The following is a 21744-nucleotide window of genomic DNA, read 5'->3' as shown; positions in this document are numbered from 1 at the left end:
ATTCCATTTTATTGTTGTCGCGCAATCTCCAAGGCAACATAAACAACACAAATGAAGCTATTGACAAAACATTTGAAGTACGTTATGTTCAATAATGCCAGACGATTCCGTGCAAACGTCAAATCGCGCCTAACTTCAATCAGTGTTGCCAAGGCTCAAAGTATAAATAGTGACCCTCGTATGCAATGAGTATTTGTCAATTTCATTAAGCCTACAACACAGGCGGGCGAGTTATTATTTTTAGTGGAGCATTAGGAAAAGAAGCTTTGAGAAGTAGGCAAGATTTTTTTATGGATGGCACTTTTAAGAGTTGCGGTAAACAATTTACGCAAATTTATACCATTAATGCAGACTTTGGAAGCTCAAAAAACGAAACAAATTATATCCAGTTATATTTGCTCTCTTGCCAAACAAAAGGAAAGAACATACCTAGGTACATTCGACTTTTCCGCCTTGTTATTGAAGCCATACCAGAGTGCAATCCAGCGACGGTGACAGTCGATTTTGAATCGGCAGCAATTTCTGCCCTTAAAGTTGTATTTCCCGCAGTAGAGGTAAAAGGTTGCTACTTCCACATGAGAAAGTGCATCTGGAGAAAAGTTCAAGATTTGAGACTTGCTTGTGAGTATATGAAGAACGAAGAGGTGAGAATGATCATCCGCATGTGTGCTGCTTTGACGTATCTTCGGCCTGAGGATGTTCCCGACGGCTGCCTGGAAATACATTCCAGAGTGCCTGACAATGAAAAACTTTCTGGATTTTTAAACTATTTCGTGGAGAGATGGATGGAAAACGAAGAAGTTCCAGTCGAGCTTTGGAGTTGTTACAAAAGGCGCCATCGAACCACCCACTTTGTCGAGGGATGGCACAATAAAACTAATAAGTGTGATGGGAATCAGTAAAATTCACTTGACTGAGGCAGAGCATGCCTGCGAGAGCAATAATGAGAGAAACCGGGGGTAGCGGCCGGAGGGGAAGGTCCTGCGGTCATTGCCTCAGGGGAGGGATGGAGGGAGGGACAGGGGGTGACGCGCAGCTAATGGACTGTTGGCGATTGTCTCTGGTGGCGATTGTCACTATACTGCTTCCATTTCCAAACTGCGCTTCAAGGTCACGGCATCGTCTCCCCACGCAGTCGCCTGTTCCCCTCCAAACGATCACAAGTTGTTGTTTCTGCCTGTTCATTGGGTGCTGCACGGGGAATGCATAGGAGTGGGAGTGAGGAAAAGGGAAGCGCTGAGCTGGGTGGATGTCCTTGACAGAACACCGTGCATATACAAATAAATCTGAAATGCAAATCATTATTATTATACTTATTCATTGAACACAATCTCCTTCAAAACATCAAATGTTTCCACGCCGCTTCACCTGCAAATTGAGGGAATTATTTTATTTTTATAAAATAGTATGCTAGCCATCTCACCCTGTTCCGAAAGGCAAGAAAGGGGGTCATTGAAAGTGAAACCGATGTTTTATACCTGCCGCAAAATTAGTTTTGTATTGACGCTTGGGAAGCACGTGTTGAAATCGGCTCTACGTCACTGCGGGAGGGTGGGTTACTGGCATGCAAGCCAATTCAAGCCAATCAAAATCTTCCCAGTGCTTAACCCAAGCCCTGGTTACCTAGCAACAGAAAACGTTTATCACGGTGTTGCCGCTTATCGGGCGATTGTTCCTGCGATCAGTTTTCATGTTGTTGGGAGAGGACGTGTTGTTTGTTTGTTGCGTTGCGTTGCTGTGATATTTTAACCGGTCCGTTGTTTAGTGTTTATTGAATTTAGAGTATTCTTTGTTGTTTTAGTGTGTTATTTTTTGTACATAATTTTCTGTGTTCTGCTTGAGTGTGTCGTGAGCTTGTGTGAAGAATGTCAAGCACAGGAGGTAATACTCGAGATGACAATGTACCAAAGAAGCCATGCACTAAAAGAAAAAGGAATTCTTCTCAAAGGACAGACGCGGTAGATGGTTTGTTCTGAGCGCAAATAATTTGAGCAAGAGAAAAACAAGGGGGGTCCAATCATTTCTGTAAATAAAGTTCTGGACAGGACTGCTGCTGCTTTCGGCGTGTCTAAGAACACTATTGTTACCATTGGGAAAGAAAAATATAATGTGGTAGAAGTAAATAAATAAATAAATGCGAGGCTTCAAAATTGGAAACACCAGGAAAGAAGAGGAATATCAGTAAACGCGTGACAAATTTAGATACCTTTCAGCAAGATGCTATTCGTCGCCATATTTACTCTTATTATAGGAGGAAAGATCATCCCACTGTTCGGAATCTGCGAGTTTCGTTGAAAGATTCGGCATTTTTTCAAGATGGGGAAACATATTTAATCATAAAATATCTGGGATTCTCATACAGAAAAAAATAATGGACGCAAAATAAAGTAAAGTATGGAGGCATATGGGGATGTGGAGGTAGAGCTCCACACATTCTCGACCTCGACCTAGGCCATATTATGGAAGTGATGCGGTGATGTGCTTCACCAACCGCCTTTACCGCAGGTTTGCCCCAGGTACTCACTTGGGCTGAGTCGACCCCGGAGCCGCTCGGGATATTTGAAAAAGTTCCACCGCGGGTCTCACGCGTGAAAGTCAGACGCCCCACCAACTGGACTTTGTGCAATTCAGTTGCGGTATAATTGAAAGACGGGCAAACGTTAACGGCAACTTCGGAAAGAAATGATTACTGAAAAGGTAACCTGTAAACAATGCTCGTTTCGTTAATTCGTTCATGTTGTAAGGTAAATGGAAATGAAGAAAGGAAACAATAACACATTCATCATTGTTGTCATCATTGTTATTCCGTTTTCCTTGAAAAACAATAACACATTTCATCATTGTTGTTCCTTTTCATAACACGTTTTCCTCGACACAGCGTCAGACGACTGCACTGCGTGCCGTACCGCATGATATGGCAACACCGTGACGCGTGTTCCTTCAGTTCTCAATACCAAACTAATTTTGCGGCAGGTATAACAATATCTTGCATCGTAAGAATGAGGTGCAAAATACTCCTGTGGCGCTGCCATCGAATTATTAATCCAAGCAGAGAGAGCGTGGCAGTCAGCTGTTTCCATTGCTCGCCTGTTGCTGCGTTGTAAAACTGTGTTTTTTTCGCGATCGAGCTCTACAGGCGATAGGATCAACAGGGACAGTGATCGTGCTAGCCTAAGGAGAAGTTTACCGCGAGTGATAGGATTAACTATTTCTTGTTACACATACTTTATCTAACGTTACTAATCGTGTGTAGTATTTCGTTTAATTATTTTTATTTTTTTCTGATATCGTTCATTTGGAGCCATCCACATTCGACCACAGTAGCCACCGGCGGCACGCCGGACGACTCCAACAACGTCGACATGTTTGAAGAACGGGAACGAACAGCGGCAGAAGGATTGGTAAATTTGGCGACAACTGAGTTAAATACCCAACTTCAAGACGATGATATCTCCATGGTTGATATAGACAAAATAAAAGGTAAAAGGACTCTGGACGAGGTGAGTACTGAAGACAATTTTCAAGACAAAATGTTTCGCCCCTCACAAACTGAAAGACGCCAACCAACCCTATGGTATTCGTCAGAGTTACCAGGACCCTATGTAGTCCTTTCGGACGGAATTCACCAAAATATTGGCACACTATCTGGAGGCAGCATTGGCAATAAGTTTCGAAAGGTTGAAATTCCCATAAGTTTAGTAGAACAATGTGGAAGGAATCGGGTGCGGTTTACGTTACAAACAGCTGACCACGGAAATAATCTCATCCGAAATACTACCTTCTTAGACTCACTAGGTGTCAGAGCAAAAATCCCATAAAGTCTAATTGAAAGGGAGGGCTTGGTCTATGGAATTGACTTTGACGTCTCAGAACAGGATATTTTCGATGGTATTGATTCTCCATTTCGTGTCATATGTGCCAAACAATTGAAAAAAAATCTGGAAAGGAGATTCACGGTCTATTCACGGTCAAACCGCGTGTGCGGGCTGTACTGCAGTGCAAATCTTGTATTCGCTATAATCATTCGCAGTTCCAATGCAGGTCAAAACCCCTGTGTCCCATGTGGACAGGAACGTCATGGGGAAGGTTGTACTAACACTCATCTATCTATAAATTGTAAGAGCCCACATGGGGCACTTGACCAAACCTGTGCCATTTGGCAAAGAGAACAAAACATCCAAACTAGAATGGCGGAGGAGAATATTTCTTATCATGAGGCTAAAGATAAAATTGCTGGAACCTTTACCCCTCCCTTCACGAGGGAAGATATCCTCAACCCTCAATTCAACAAACGGGACTTCCCCACATTTACTCATCGTAGTTCTATACAGGCAAACCCGCTTGGTGTTTCCCATAATAGTGTCTGGGATAATCCCTTTCATCCATTACGTTCTTTCAATCAGCTAGAAACCTTGCAATCTGTTACAGGAAATCGTGATAATCGACGAGCTGTGGAACAGGTCTATCCTCCACACAAACATTCCCATAGGCGTGTTTCACAATCGATCTCGGAACGCCGGGAACATATCTCTCACCGACGACAGAAAACAAAACATTCCAAACCACGGGGTGATCAATCTTGTTTATCATCATAGAGTAGCCCCACTTCGGAGGATGAAATTTGTCCTTCTTTGCCCGTAGGAAAACGGGCAGTTCCCCCGGTATCTCCATAGCCGCGGAACCCTCAGCTTCCGCTTAAAAACCCTATGCCAGAAACAAGTCTCCCGTCCCAAGACATCCATCGAATCCGTTATGATCATCAGACATTATCTAGCGATCACCAAACTCTTTATCATTCTCTCCTGGACCTTATCCCACACCTCTGGAATTCGGCTATTAAAATTCACGACTTCAAAGAACAAGAACACTTAATTCGCAAAATTCAAGATCTCACGTCACATTTATTTTCTATTATATCGGGTCGTTAGACTGTCCCGGTATAGACCGCTTTTAAGTTTGTTTTTCCTCTTTCCACCCCCCATGTTATTTCCAGTCATTATTCAATGGAACGTCCGCAGTTTTTCGGCCAGAAAATGTGAACTCCAGCGACTTCTGGCGGATTATAAACCCCATATTCTTAGTTTACAAGAGGTGAAAGGCACACGATATGAGAACTACCGATTACCACATTTTATCTCCTACGGTCCTCCTTTCCCCCAAACACAACGAGGTGTTGCTATCTACGTACATGAAAATATTCCACATTCTCTCCTTTCTCTCCCACCTTCTCTTCCCTTGCTTCAACATCATAACGTAGAAATTGTTGCTGTACGCATTCATTTCATCATCACTTATTCACACTCCTATCCTTTTATATTCCTCCCCACCACTTTTTGAAGACCATCCCTTTATCCACCCTCAATGAACTTCTAACTTTACTCCCAGGACCCTATTTAATAAATGGAGATTTCAACAGCCATCACCAGCTGTGGGGCAACGTCATCACAGATAGATTAGGTTACACCATTGAAAACTGGATCATTGAGAATGACTTTATTATAATGAATGACGGTACCCCCACCCACTATCCACACAATGGTTCCCGTCCGACCAGTATCGATTTAACATTAGTGTCTCCTAACCTTTTCTCTCATATCAATTGGATCAATGATTTTGACTTAAGAGGGAGTGATCACACTCCGATCTTTCTTTCTTTACCGAATAATTTCTCGAATACAGGCGTGAATGATATTCCTGTCCGTCGATGGACACGTGATTCTATTAACTGGACCACCTTCCGCTCTTATTTTCTTAAATTATATTATACGGATGTTATACCCTCCCACCGGACTATGACATATACCCAATTCCTCCACATGATTACGTTAGCTCTTGATCGGAGCGGCACTCGCCAAAAATGTTTTTCCATTGATCGATTTCCTTAGATTCATTGGTGGAACACTAAATGTGCCGCCATCAAAAACAAAAAACAGCACTCACAAAACTTTATGCCAAACACCCCAAGCCCGAAACCTGGCTGGTACTACACAAAATTCAGACTCTCGCAAAAAATACATATACCAAAGCAAAACGACAGGCATGGAAACTCTTCTGTCAGTCCCTTGATATGAATCTCCCAATCGGGGTCATTTGGCGCAAATTCAACTCTTTACGACACCCCCATATTCCTCGTCCCCGACCGATTAATAATGCCTGGGAAGTTGAATTTATGGATCTCCTCACACCTCCTACAGTCACCTTACCTCCCCCCTTTATAGAACAGACAAACATCACATTTACAGCAGATTTCCCTCCTATTACAATACTGGAACTCCAACATATTCTAGACAACATCCCATCTACTGCCCCAGGTTATGATGGTATCACTTATGACATCCTCAAACATTTACCAGAACAAGGACTTAATATTCTCACTGCGATTTTTAATTCTGTTTATCGTAGGGGCAAAATCCCGAGAGGTTGGACCCAACATGTAGTTATCCCGATATTAAAATCGAATAAACCAGCTATACATGCTACATCTTACCGCCCTATTGTTCTCATACCAGTTATGGCTAAACTTTTTGAAAGAACTTTACAACACCGAATATCTTTGAATTTAGAAAAACTCAATTTTTTCCCTCCCTCCCAAATGGGTTTTCGCACCGGGCTTGGCAGTCAAGATGCTATATGTACCCTTACAGTAGCACTTCAGAATAGCCAAATATTGCGACAATATTGCTTTATTTTATTCATAGATGTTGCTCACGTCTATGTTTCGGTTCAAATTCCAATATTATACCAAATTCTTGATACTGTTCATATTCATCCGGTGGTAGCACAATTAATATGGCATTTACTTGTATATCAAGATCGCATATTGGTTTTTTGGTTTCCCCATAATATCACGGGACCGCGATTAATCCGGAGTGGTGTCCAACAAGGTTCCCCACTCAGTCCAATTCTTTTTAATATACAGGGTGATTCTAAAGGTATAGTACAAACGAAAACCACAGATACCTCCCATGAAATAGAGACGAAAGTTCCCCTTCCACTTTGCCGAGAGATGCCTCTGTGAGGAGCTAGACAACGCCGAAAACGTGTGAAAATGAACTTCACACCTCTGTACAGCCAGTACCAGTGAAGATAGAAAGGCGGAACAAACGAAGTCAAAAAGAACACCAAAGTCGCCCATCCGAAAAACACTAGGCGGCAGCTGCGCAACGCATGCGCATGGGGTTCCACAAAGGAAATAGGACTGTCCCGCAAGACAAGTGAAGGGAAAGAGTAGCGATCGACAACGGTAGGGACAAAAGAGCCAATGAAGCATGAAGTAACAATTGCACAGCGGGAAACAAACACATGCAGCGCGTGGGGAGTCCCCAAACACAGTGGGGAGACACCGCAGCAAGAATAACGCACGGTTCAACAAAAGAGAAAGAGGACCGGACGGGGAATGGTACCTGTCAAGGAGACAACAAATGCGGGACGAGGGATTCCCCGTAGCAGCACCGAGGAGATGTCACACAGAGGTCGTGCGCCAGCAGGACAAACACAGCAACTACGGGCACAGGAGGTTTATTGCCACGCAAAGGTGCACTTACCGATAGGAATAGTACGTAGTACGTAGTCGTACCCCGGACTGACGTTGTTACAAAAGTTGCTCAAATTGATGACCACCACATTCAATGCAGGCATTGCAGCGTCGCAGGAAATTCTGGCGAACCCTATCAAAAATCCCTGGCATGGTACACACCTCGGCCGATGCTGCAAGTATCCGCGCTACCAATGTTTCCTTGTCAGGCACAGGGGTCTCGTAGACGAGTGTTTTCACATGGCCCCACAAGAAGAAATCCATTGGTGTGAGGTCAGGCGAACGGGCGGGCCAGGGGACGGGACCCTCTCTGCCGATCCAGCGCTGTGGGTAGGTACGGTGCAAAAGGGTTCGCACTGTGCCATCAAAATGTGCAGGCGCTCCATCCAATTGAAACCACATACGATGTCGCACGTTGAGATGTACATCTTCTAGCAGCTCTGGAAGGACTGATGCAAGAAAGGTGCGATAGAGGCGGCCATTTAAAGGTGGTGGCAGCAGGTATGGACCGATAATCTGTTCATCGATGATACCTGCCCAGATATTCACTGCAAACTGGGTCTGATGGTGCACCTCGACTGCTGCATGTGGATTTTCATAATCCCACACATGGCTGTTTCGGCAATTGAAGATGCCCTCACGGGTGAATGTTGCCTCGTCCGTGAAAAGCACATGGCGCAAAAAACGGGGATCGTCGGTACAAAACTTCAACAGTCGTTGATAGAATTCCACACGTCGTGGGTAATCCCCAGCCTGCAACGCGTGGACTCGCTGTGGATGATAGGGATACAGCAGATCATCATGAAGGACACGCCACACTGTCGACTGTGATACTCCCACTGCACGTGCAATGCCACGGGTGCTAGTGGACGGTGTGTCGTCCACGCGAGCAAGTACGTCCTCCTCGCACATGTCTTGGGTGACCGACATGATGGCCTGCACATAACACACCCGATTCACCAAGGGTACGGTGCACGTTCGAAAACAACCTGCTGTCGGGTTGTCGCCTCTCCGGATACCGTCCGCGATAAAGGCGTGCAGCTGCTCGGCCATTGCCATCTGCAAGGTCGTAGACAAAATGCATGTCCCTCAGTTCTACAAATGTGTAGCGTTCCATGGTACGGTGAGGATAGTGCCAATTATGGAATACTGTACTGCAGTGCACAGGTGGCACACACACACACACACACACACACTGGTCACAACGGCTTCGAAACAACGTACTCAATTGTCGTACGTCAAGCACACCACCACCGCACCGGCTCTTTCACTGACACGCTCCCTGACGCTGCACTTCCAATCAGCCCACACGTCCGCACGGCGCTGTGGTACAATCAGCTGACGTTCCTGAGCCACCCGTGCCTGTGCTCTTCACTACCTGACCACTGCCGTCAGGTGGGGCCATGTACTCTGGGGCCTTGTCATCGTGGAACGCATGTAGCGTCCTTCATTCTTGCCCCATTCACCCACAACACGTACTTCGTCCGTCTTGCTCGAGCCGACGGGGACCACTACGTACGATCGTGTGGTGTTTGTGTACACCAATGTGGGGTAACCCAGCAGTTGAACAGACGTGCATACCCCCACGTAGCTTCATTACACGATTGTCCCACGCAGTTTATCTGTCCAGCCTTGCTCGGCCCGGTCTCACACCCACGCGGCAGTGTGCGGCTGCGGTGGTGTGAGGCCACGCTTGGTTTCGGAGCGGAAGGCTGCGGCCGAGGAGGGACTCGAGTTGTTCGGCTGGGGTTGCGCTCGGAAGCAAGCAGCCGCGTCAGGTCTGGGAACGGTGGACCTGGTGATCGGGATGGAAACATTCCGACCTCGTCCATTAGTGTCGTCCACCGTACGGAGTTGTGGGGTCCGCACGACACTCCAGCAGCCTTTCGCCCGCTCCCACCCAGCGATGTGCCTCCGGCTTCATTTCTAAGAGGCTGATTGGGCCCCATCACGACGTTTGTTACAACGTCAGTACGGGGTACGTGGTCCTAACTGTACGTGCACCTTTCATTAGCAATAACCTCCTGTGCCCGTAGTTGCTGTGCTTGTCCTGCTGGCGCACGACCTCTGTGTGACATCCCCTCGGTGCTGCTACGGGGAATCCCTCGTCCCGCATTTGTTGTCTCCTTGGCAGGTACCATTCCCCGTCCGGTCCTCTTTCTCTTTTGTTGCACCGTGCTTTGTTCTTGCTGCGGTGTCTCCCCACTGTGTTTTGGGGACTCCCCTTGCGCTGCACCGTCAGCGCCGCTATTTCTGCCCCGAACCATGTACGCGTCTGTTGCCTGTCGAGTGTCACGGACCACTTTGCTTGCATTCTCGGTGTGTTTTTACATCCTACGTCGTCCTCCCGTGGTTCTGCAACCTCGCACTACTTTTCTCGACTGCACTGCTTCAGTCATGGTGTTTGTTTCCCGCTGTGCAATTGTTACTTCATGCTTCATAGCATCTTTTCTCCCTACCGTTGTCGATCGCTACCCTTTCCCTTCACTTGTCTTGCGGGACACTCCTATTTCCTTTGTGGAACCCCATGCGCATGCGTTGCGCAGCTGCCGCCTAGTGTTTTTCGGATGGGCGACTTTGGTGTTGCTTTTGACTTCGTTTGTTCCGCCTTTCTATCTTCACTGCTACTGGCTGTACAGAGGTGTGAAGTTCATTTTCACACGTTTTCGGCGATGTCTAGCTCCTCACGGAGGCATCTCTCGGCAAAGTGGCAGGGGAACTTTCGTCTCTATTTCATGGGAGGTATCTGTGGTTTTCGTTTGTACTATACCTTTAGAATCACCCTGTACATATATACCAATACTTACATCAAACAGTAAATTCTAATCATCATATCATTCAATATGCAGACGATTTTTGTTTCTATAATAGTACATCAGATGCCACTCGAGGCATCTTAGACTTACGCAACTTTATTCTTCAATTACGAGATGAATTATCGCTACGCGGTTTATCATTTTCCCCGGAGAAATCTCAGATCATTCTTTTCAATCCGTATATGATTACTCGTTATCCTAACAATTTAACTCATTTACATCAAATTCCGGTGGTTCAAACCTGTAAGTACTTAGGAATTTATTTTGACCGTAAATTAACTTGGCAACCACATCTTACGTATTTGCTCACAAGAGGGAAATTTTTTAAATATTTTGAAAAGGCTTGCCAATACCAAATGGAGTTGTCACCCCTCCATTATGTTATTGTTTCATAAGAATTGTTTTCGTTTACTTTTTGATTATTCGGCTCCCGTATCGGGCGGGATGTCTGATCGATGGCTACAGAAAATGGATATTTTACAACGTCAGGCACTCCGTCTTTTTCTCGGCCTAATGGCGTCTAGTTCCACTGTTAGCGTTTATGGTGAGAGTATTGAACCGCCGCTCTCCATCAGATATCAATACTCTACCCTGAAATACATATTGAAAACATGTGAACGACACCCTCACCCCTTCAATACCGTATTCGCCATTTAAAGACAACTGGACGAATCTTTAACCCTCGATCGCTTTCGCTTTTACAATATTGATCAAGACGCTTGCCATCTCAGCTTCACATTTACATCTTCTTTGATTTACATTTTACCCATACTCATCGCCCCTCTCCCTAATATTAATTATATCGATTTCGGTAGACACGAATACTACAAAGAATTATGGCCGGAATACACTTTTATTTACGCAGACGGTTCCAAAGATGCCGACCGAGTAGGCTGTGCCTTTTATGTCCCTCGATACAATGTTGTACGTCAATTTTCCTTATCGTCAGAAGCGTCTATTTACTCGGCAGAGTGCTATGCCATTTATCAGGCTTTACTCCACGCTCGTGAAGCAAACTACACGCACACTTAAATTCTGACAGATGCCCGTAGGTATTATTTACGATCGCTCGTTGTGGTAAGGCAGCATATCGTTTGCAACTCTTTCCCACCCTAATTTTACAGGAGTACTTTCACCTCCACCAAAACGAACAACGCGGACAGTTCACTTATGTCAAAGCGCATAGCAATCTTAATCCTTATCAAGACCTAGTGGATCTTTATGCAAAAACAGCTACGGACGTTCCTTCCGTCTCCTATCCGATTTTTTTATACTGATATTTTACCTCGGATCAAAAAAAAAAAAAATCATTCCCAGTGGGAAGATTGGGTTAATGCCGCAGTGCAAAAACCACTACTTATAAATGGTTCATGGATAAACTACTTATTCGACCCTGGTTTCATCACCTTAAAATGCCTCGTGAAGTGATCACTTTCATCCTACGGCTTAGAACGGGACACGTGACCACAAACAATCATCTGGCAAGAATTCACCAAACTCCCTCTCTCAATTGTAACTGCGGAGAACATAAACAAACCCCCACCCATTTATTTTTTCAATGCCCGCTTTGGAATACACAACGTCAGGCACTCTTTCACAGACTCCGTTGGAAAAGGGTTCCTTTTCCTCTCTCCTTACCCTCTTTACTTTCATCACCTTCCCCCTCTACTATGTGGATCCTCTATGGTTTTGCTCGACAGTGCGAACTTCGCTTCTGATATCATACCTCACCATTGCAGTGTTATAGTGACAGTGAAGTGAAGTGTAACAAAATATTGTGATGTTCAAAATTGTGCGCGAATATTCCAGCCATCAATGTTTTTAGACCTTTGCCCCAGGACTGCTACCATACAAGCGATGAGGGGCATGAAGAAGAAGAAGAAAAAGAAGAAGTTGTAAAACTGTGCAGCACTGTGAAGAACTCGTTGCTCTTTCAGTACTATTTAACGATGCGATTTTTTTTTGGCAACGAAGGCAGGAAGAGTGAAAGGAGGGTTGTAGCTATGAAGCGTGCAGTGACTGCAATAAAAATATGGATACGACGGAAGGGAAAGAAAACTTCCTAAGTACGAAACAGTGTTGACTGAGTGAGTAAGGTAATTTACAATATATTTATTATTCTCTTGATTTCATTTGATTTTGTTGGTTCGGTTAAACGGTTATTAGAAATAAACATCTGATTAAAATCGATTTTCTGCATGTGGTAGTCGGATCGGCTACCTTGTTTGATGTATTCACATATTAGGCCTACTATTCGCCTTGTTCACTATTAACAACGGGGCGAGGGAGGAAGTTTTACTAAATATTTTGAAAATCGACAATAATATTGATATTTTTAGATCGATGTTTCTATGTTTTCAGTGATTTTGTAAACTTATCGAATGCTGAATTATCTACAGCCCAATAACACCTCATCTCGTGAGAGACGGAAAAATCATAGAGGTATTTCAAATTTGTAAAAAAATTATATCATGAAATACAACATTGCTATAGCATCATTATCAGTGAAAGGTGGTCATAACTTGGGTTGTCAATATATTTAGCGTCACTATGTATGCAAAAACAGTTGCGAGTACTTGAGAGGGATGATGACACTTCTGGACGCGAGGCTGAAGTTTACACCCATAGAGCCAGACCACGAGACGCCACTGCTGGTATGTACATCTGCATTGGAAGTAAATATTTTTCTCAACAGCTGAAGCAATAATTAAAGTACGCCTTACATACGATGGAGTATTGGATTCGAAGAAATACGGTAAAAAAAAAAAAAACAGTCATACCAAGCACTGGCGTACGAAGGATTTATTTTCGGAAGGGGCTGGAATTCTAAAGTTGGTTATTACATAGCTGTGGGTGCTGGATAAAGTACTTCGTAATTACCATTATTAGTCTTCGTTCTAAAAGTTATTCAAAGACGAATATGGTAATTTTGGAGTCATTCCATTTACCACTTTTGTTTTTGTCGATTCCTTTACTGATTTTATTTCAAAATTTTGATTATCTCAAAATTTCAGGAGGAGCTGTAGCCCCCTCAGTTCCCCTTGTGTACGCCAATGGTACAAAGTAATCATGCAGTGGAACGCTCAAATGCAAGTAAAACGCATTAGAGTTTGATTCAAGTTTGTAAATGTACTGCACGTATCCTGAACTAACGCCTGTTTCGTTTCGTCTTCTTTCCAGGAGGGCATGTTCCAGGAGCTGGAAGGTCTCGGGTTCCAGTCCGTTACTTTGGAGGACACCACATCTTCCCGTCCAACTGCTGTTATTTTAAGATCGCAGTCAGTCATAATCCAAATCGTTATCTTCCACGAGACAGAAGTAAGTTTATATCATGACAAATTATGACAGTTACAAGTACAACATATATCTAGATTTCAACTTGAATATGATATATTTATCACGTGCATGGGGCATCCCCCTTAGCAATAATACCGGATCACAGGGTTTGTGTTCTAGGCCTATAAATTTGAGAACTCGTATTTAAATTGCTCAAAACCTGCATCAAAATATGCAAAAAAAATCCCTATTGTTGTCACTCAGTGAAAAAGTCGCTTATCAGGCTCTGGTTCTTGGAGGTCTGTTGCACCAGGGATGTTTTCCATTAATATAAACGAATAATTATAAAGTATCACTGTTACTGCAAAATTATTATTATGAGACACTTTTACTCGATACCAGACACAATTGTTTTTCGTTATATTTCACACTTCATGCCGTTAATATACTAAAATCTATAGTTACTTTATTTTGTTATTAACTTTCACACATCTTGTTCAAGGAAAACGCTCGAAAGTAAAGGAAAAATTTTAGTCATGAAGTTGACCTTCTATTTGTTACAAAAATCTCTTTGCGACGATTTATTCTTTGAATTCAGCTCTAGGAAATTAAAATGTGAAGTTATAACTTGATCCTACAGAATTGTTTCGACACAAATAACGTATTTCCTTCAATTATTCTGCAGGAATGTAATGCATGTTAACATTAATAATTCCTCTGACGAGAGTTGCTTGTGCTGAAGCTTTACCAGAATAATTAATAAAAAGTAAAGTGTTCCCCAGTGCATTTCAGTAAGCCATGGAGGCTCATATGAGACTGTTGAGCCATCACCATGGTGATGTGATCAGCACCACACTCCGGTGGCTTTTATCAGCAGCTTAACTCCCAGGTACCCATTTATCAAAGATCGGGTGAACCCCAGAGCTATAGGATATCCACAATGTTCAGATCAGATCCATGGATATCCGCGGAGGCCGACCTCTGAGTCGGAGTGGTTAGCATAGAGAGCTACGATGCCAGGGGTCACGGGTTCGAATCCCGGTGTTTTTGTGAGAGTGTGTTCATGAATTTGATCATATCATCACTCATCCTCATCTTCAGGATTAGCCAAATGTGGCAGAAAAGCGAAGTCAAATAAATCAAATCCAATAATATCCATTAAACGTCCATTGGATATCCAGTCCTGGCTATAGAATTCTACATATCTATTGGGAGTCCACAATATATATCTAGTCCAATTCTGGATATCGATGGGATATACTGAAATGTTCTAAGAAATTATTAATACTGCTTGAAGTTATGACCTGTGTAAAAAGTAAGTTAATTTAATTGCAGTCTTCATACAAAGATTTTTCAGTTTTTCTTGTAAATTTAATTTACGTATTTGTTCTTTCACGTACTGTGTGTTCTTTCCTTTCGTTTTACAAGGACAACTTCTGGTGGCATGGTAGTCTGGAACTTGACTTCTCCTGGAGGGCAAAGCTAGCGGTCGTTGGGTTAGAGTGGAGCCAACTGGACATCATGAATGACGAAGAGTCTTATGACAAGTAAGCAATACTACGTAATGTATTCGGACTTCAAATGGGGAAGATTAATGGTCCAAAATTTATGAGTCGCGGAGCCATGGCTTTTTTCCAGGAAGGAGAAAGCAAGATAATGTTCTTTACAGGGGGGGGGGGGGGCAAAGGCGGTATATTTTCCCAACAATAAAGATGCCTCCTCAAAAAACATTATTTATGTCTGAAATAATCATGTTTTCAACTTCCAGAGGGAAGCCACGACCCCCCCCCCCCCTTGCCCCCCTGTCGGACGTCCATACTCGAAGCACTTCTCAGAAGATAGAAATTCTTCACGGAGTATCATTGTTGCCCATATGCCATGGGCACGTAAAGTTTCGGACAAACTTAAAGGCACTCGGACCATATCTTCCTCACAATCTTGACGAACAGTGTAGCCACCACATGTCCCTTCGATGTTTCCCATTCTTCCAAACTATACCACCTACAGCCAGAATCGAACCGCTGAACCAAAGGAAGGTATTCTGCTTCAAGGCAGATATACCATCTCAGCAAGTCCACATCAGCAATCAACTTCACCTAGAAGCATTGGCTGTTGAGGTTTTCTCACCGAGATCTCGGTTCATCGCAGTAGCCGGATACATCCGTTCACCAGCGCACATGGAAGAGGCGGACTTTCGAACCGTGATGGGATTGGGCCTCAAAATCCTTCTGGCAGTCAACCTTAACGCAGAGCATGCCCAGTGGCATTCAAGAAGAGTTAACAACGTTGCTCGTGAACTCCATCACCTAGCTGCCACCTTGGGCTTCACAGTACAAGCACCACATGAGCCCACGCAATAAACCATACCAGGCGGTAGAACTGATGTACTGGATGTTGTCATCAGAAAGGGACTACAACTGTTAGCTGAACCTACAGCGATCAACGCTCTAAACTCCTACCACGATCCGGACACGATCTTCTTACCCGTCAGCTTCCAACGAGCAAAACTTCCACTCTGAACTGTGATATGTGTCGTCGAGAACTCAACACCAGTATCAATCTTCTCGACTACATAAGGACACCCAGGGAGATTGAACAGTCAGCCCAACGTCTCACCGCCAGTATATAAGAATGCAAACGAGCTTCCACCACCTTCCACACGACATCAGAACAGTTGGCCATACCTTAACATCCTTCTCAGACTCAAAAGTTGTGCACGCCGTCGTTTCCAGACGCCTACAAAAGTGACAAATGTTTATTGACAGTTAGGAACTCTTGTCACACGGAGCATAGTGGGAAGAAAATAGCTTCTACTGGTACCATTGCCCCTAAACAGTGGCGGCGATTGGGTTCCAAAACCGGGGAGAAGGGGGCAAAGTGACAAAACCTTGCGGGCAAAGACAGTATATTTCGCTTTGTAGATTGGGTTTAGCATAGTGCGGGGCAAAAGTGGCGAAAAGTGGGGATGCAACTGATAAAGAATTGAGGACTAAAAGTGGTAAACGTTGTAAGTGCCAAAAGCGAAAGTGTTTGGAAATCGCATCGTTAAGCACATCAGTCCGTAAGTACGTTCACACTAGTGTCCTCTTTACACGCCCTTTGAACTACTTAGAGGGCTACCAGCCACATTTCACGTTTACCACATTATAAAGCACGGCACATTTTACAGTTTAACGTGGAAAACGGTGTTTGAATTATTGTGGCACTTACAGCGTTTACCAATTTTAGTCTTCAATTCCTCATGGTCGACTCTATTCTAATTTCTGTATAATGTTGAACCTCAAGAGATCTCACTGTCTCCTATTTGAGTTACAAGAGCATCAAACTTCTTTTTTTTTCATTTTCAATATTTAGGAGCTTACAGAAAAATGGGGTCCAGGAAACTCATATGTAACAATTTTGGTATTTACTTGATACCACAGAGTAAAAAGAGGAAATATGGTAAAGGTATTTGTGTCCCTTCGAGATAACTTGGTGTCCCAAAAATAAGAAATTATGAGAAAATATCCATCGTATTGATTGTAGTATAATATGGTAAATAATAATCGAGAGTAAAAGTGGCAAGAAACAGAAAGAAAGAGCTTTCATTTTTCAAGAAAATGTTTTTTGAATCATTATATTTGGAACTACAGAACAGAAGTTATAAATGTCTGAAAAGTGCTAAAGTGTAAGGAACACGCCTCAAGATATGTGAGTGAACTTAGACGTAACCTAGGACAGTTCAATAAGGAGACAATTTTTGACAGCCAAATTAAGTTTAATATTCTAAATAAACTATCTGCTGAAATTTCATATATGGAAGAACTTAATTATAGTGTCAGATCCTCGTCGCAACAAAATGAAGTTTCGTCTGTTCCTACATATGTGAGAACAATCAATACTAGATCAATGACAAGGAGATCACTGAGGACAGAATCCCCTGAACAGTGTTAGACTAGATTTTATGAAGGTCCCTCTTGCATAAACAGACGGAAAGTTTATATTACGTCAAGTAGATCAAAGTGAAATCGATGGATGCCGGACTATTTGGCCCCGAGACAATAACGGAACTAAGTGATCTTAAGTGATAAGTCTGAATTGGAAGAACTGTATGCAAAGTGCTCTTAGATTGAGGCTCGTGTGAGTGTGGAATTGCCAACTTGGCTCTAGACCCTTTTGAAGATTTAACCGGATAAAACTTAGAGGGATTCAAGTGCTGTATTAGAACGGAAGAAGTTTGAATGAATGTCATGGACAAAGACAACTTAAGAACTTAGAACTCCCTTGTTGGGAACTATTCTTCCCTTGGAAATTCCCTCAGGGAAGCCGAAGGTGAAAGGATAAGGAATTTTATCATATCATCTATTCAAGAAGTCCGACTTCCAAACATCTTCCACTGCCTTGAAGAGTAGGGAGTAGATTGAAAATGAAGAAGAAATTATGGAACCCTCAAGAGTTAAGGTTACACCAAGAAGCCAGATTGAATCCACAGCCGAATGATCCATCCAGAGCTCCAATGCCAATGGTGCCTTAGGGCTCCCTGTGTGCCACCCAGGTTAAAAGGAAGTTACCAGAAGCCAAGAAGCCACCAAAAGCCAGGAAGACTACAAGACTGGAACTTCCCATACTTCGGGAAAGTCCTTCCTTGGATAATTCCCTTGTTTTCGGGAAGCTTTAGGTCCAAGGACTTGTAATGCATATATCATCTATTTATCTGTCCACTGTTATTTTCTTGTATATATTTATATCTTGTATTTTACATAATCTATCATATTATTATATTATAATATTTTCTCTATTAAAGTGTATCTAATATATATTAGATTACACAGTTAAATACATTTAGAAGACCTAACACTTAGTCTAAGGACTAATTTAGTAAATACTTATTACATTTTGAACATCTTAACTTACTGCTTATTTTTTTTTCATTCATATATTCTCTTTCTGAGTCATAACTAATTAGTACATACACCTTGGTTTATAACATAGGTATCAAGGTATAGAACCCACTCTCCTTTCCCTGTCCTCACCTATTTACCAAGTTGTAAATCTCTTTACCTGCATAATGAATAACCTCTTTCTGATTTCCATAATCCATAATTGGGACGAAGCCGCTCTCAGAAAACAAAACAAAAAAAAACTAAGCTCGATATGCAAACAACGAAGAAAAGAAAACTGAGAGAGAAGGTGAGGTTGTGAGAGAGGCGAGAGGAGGTTGGAGGACCTCGTCCCTCAACGTCCCAAATCCTGTCTGAAAACGCTGAAATTACAGCACGCGACTTACTGAGAGATCCAAACGCAAACGTAAAGAAAATCTCCAGTGTCGGGGTTTTGAACACTTAAAGGATACAGAAACAAGTGGTTAAATTGATAAAATTTTAAAAACTGGTGAAGTGATAAATGAATCAAAAACTGGTCGAAATGATGTGTTATTACTGTACGCAGCGAGCACCGACGGTTTCTTGAAATCCAGTGTTTCCTACTGGAGGAAGCTAGATGCTTGAGGTATACTTAAAATCCGATGTATGCACAGATAGACTAATCGGAAGTGGACCTATAGTTTTAAAGTATATCGGGCATCGAACCCAGGACACCTTGATGTTATATTACGTCATATGGGAGGCTCTGAAAGCTGATTGTATGGGCAAACGTTTGCAGAAGTTAATACAATGGTAAAGTAGGGGAGACTCGTCCAAAATGGGAACGCTTATCTATCTGATGATATATACCCAGTGACGCTAATGTTAAAGTGGCTAAATGCAATTAAAATCCTTTATTGATATTTAGGCTTCCTAAAAATACGCCTTCTTTGATGCGACATACGTTCATTTTGACAAAAGCATGCACGTGTTTTAGACGACTAGTCGGGTAAAATGGGGTCCTCATAAAGGAAATTAATTTTTGGTGCCAAAATTTATTTTTAATGACGCAAAATTACATACTAGTGCAACATGTATTACAAAAATCACACATGAAGAATAAGAATACAACTTAAAATGTCTTTTGCTTATATTGTGTTTTATAGTTTAAGCCCCACAAAAATCACAAATAAAAGTTTCATTCCCTTCCTCTGCATTCGAATATGCTTCATATGCCCACTCCTTTCATCCAGAGCATCGAATCCATCCTTCGCTATGTTTGGAACTGAGGTATAGGTTGTAGCGGTATATTTTGTGCTTTTAAGCTGATTCTCAGCAACATGCACAATATACACAACCATACATTTTTGAATCCTTGTCCCGAGGTTCAAAACTTGCAGTACCTGAAGTTCTGTGGATGCTAGTTTAGGCAATAGACACGTACTTCTTCAAATTATAGCTTAACGCCCATTTCCTTTTAGATATAGATAGGTTTATTCATAATATATTTACAGAAGTTAATTCTTGGCCGTTATTCGCAAAATCTGCATTTCTGTGTACCCTGTCCCCCCTTCCCGAAGAGAGTGTGTAGACTCGCGTAGCCACTGGCTCCACGAGTAAAAATATAACCCTCAGTACCAAAAAAGGTGGCTGAAGGTATGTGTCTTGTGTACCCGGTTTCCCACATGAAATAAACTATTGGAATAATATGAAAAGAGCAAGTGTGTGTATTAAAAGAAAGAAAGAAAGTTAAAGTATCCGCCTATTCATATTATCAAGAAAGATTCTTCGTTTCGCCCCATAGAGAAACGACACCTCTTTACCTCGCCGAATTGCACTGAAACATCTGAGGCCGACTGCTCCCTTCCCTTCCTTTTATAGGCCCCGCTAATGACCTAAACCGTTACTGGAAACTTACAGCTCCCCAACGGCCAAGAACTCAAACGTACAGGACATAGACATACACAATTTTTAACATAAAAAGGATCCAGTAATGATCGCATCATTACAAGGTCATTGCAGAATATGCAAGCAACGTCAGAATCATCGTCATCGGACGATGAGGTTGATTCTGCCTCTTTCTGAAGTTTTATTCTCTTTATTTCTCGGCCCCGACAGCCTTTATTAGTGGAAGTAATTTGTTTCTTTCCTATCTGCTGGACTTGTTTGCTGCCATTAGTATTTATCAATCGTGCTCGTACTTACAAGGGAGGTTATCTAAGTGTCCCCCTCTGATTTCCATGAAACTTGGCAGGTGTATAGAGGGGCCCAAAGGAAGAAATAAGTTTTTTGTTTCGGCTAAAAAACTGTTTTAGGGGGCAAAACCTCCCCTCTAATGTCAAGATGAGGACAAATTGAAGTGTGGATCTGACCCCTGAGTCCCCCTCCGATTTCCATGAAACGTGGCAGGTGTATAGAGGGGCCCAAAGAAAGAAATACGTGTTTTTCTGTTTCGGCTAAAAAACTGTTTTAGGGGGCAAAACCTCCCCTCAAATGTCAAGATGAGAACAAATTGAAGTGTGGATCTGACCCCTGTGTCCCCCTCCGATTTTCATGAAACGTTGCAGGTGTATAGAGGGGTCCAAAGGAAGAAATACGTGTTTTTTTTTGTTTCGGCTAAAAAACTGGCAGATACACAAGTGGAGCATTTGAGATATGAAGTGCATGTCACTGGGAAACACAGCTATCACCGACGAGACGAAGAAAGGCAAATATGCCACGCGAGAGCATACAATGTGACAAAATGCGTTACATAACACACGATACATGCTTGACACAAATCATGTGCAACGCACCCAGCACGACGTATCACCTATGGGCAGTCTGTCATGAGATACCTCACAAGCAGAGGAGATAAGACTAAGGAAACGTGAAATGGTGCCAGGAGGCCACAGTTAAACACAATTATCAGGTGTGCTGTAGTGGGATGGTATGTACGATAAGACATCATGAATCCAAATTCCGTGTGTGTGACCCCGTATATAAAGGCTCACAGAAGAAAATAAGGACAATCGTTCTGTATGGAGGTACCATGTTGAATGTAATGAATGTGGTCACACTTTTAATACAGGCATTTAATGCCAGTAGCCCATCTCCTTTAACAACACTGGAGGCATATGTCGCAGACATTGTGAAGGACGTCATTGAAAGATGTACCGCAGATCTTGCGTACATCGTTGAATTTGCTACTTCCTTGGACTTTGACCAGCAAGACGATACGTATGCACACGCTTTGGAAGATACAGATGATGGCACGGAAGAAGACTATACCGACCAT

General features: G+C 42.9%; 1 protein-coding gene across 2 annotated transcripts in view; it reads left to right on the top strand.

The window, feature by feature from the left end:
* Positions 1-21744, top strand: part of LOC145996930 (ribitol-5-phosphate transferase FKTN-like) — a 56757-nt gene that overhangs the window by 26666 nt on the left and 8347 nt on the right. For both annotated transcript variants that reach the window (XM_083133508.1, XM_083133507.1), the window contains 2 exons: positions 13531-13668; positions 15055-15173. In XM_083133508.1, the coding sequence (XP_082989634.1) occupies positions 13531-13668; positions 15055-15173 (257 nt within the window). The remainder of the gene's footprint in view (positions 1-13530; positions 13669-15054; positions 15174-21744) is intronic.

This window comes from Lepisma saccharinum, chromosome 13 (assembly GCF_977018435.1).
Source record: "Lepisma saccharinum chromosome 13, izLepSacc3.1, whole genome shotgun sequence".
NCBI classification, from domain to species: domain Eukaryota; kingdom Metazoa; phylum Arthropoda; class Insecta; order Zygentoma; family Lepismatidae; genus Lepisma; species Lepisma saccharinum.
Note: the sequence above shows the minus strand (reverse complement) of the source record. Positions and strands in the feature narration are given on the sequence as shown.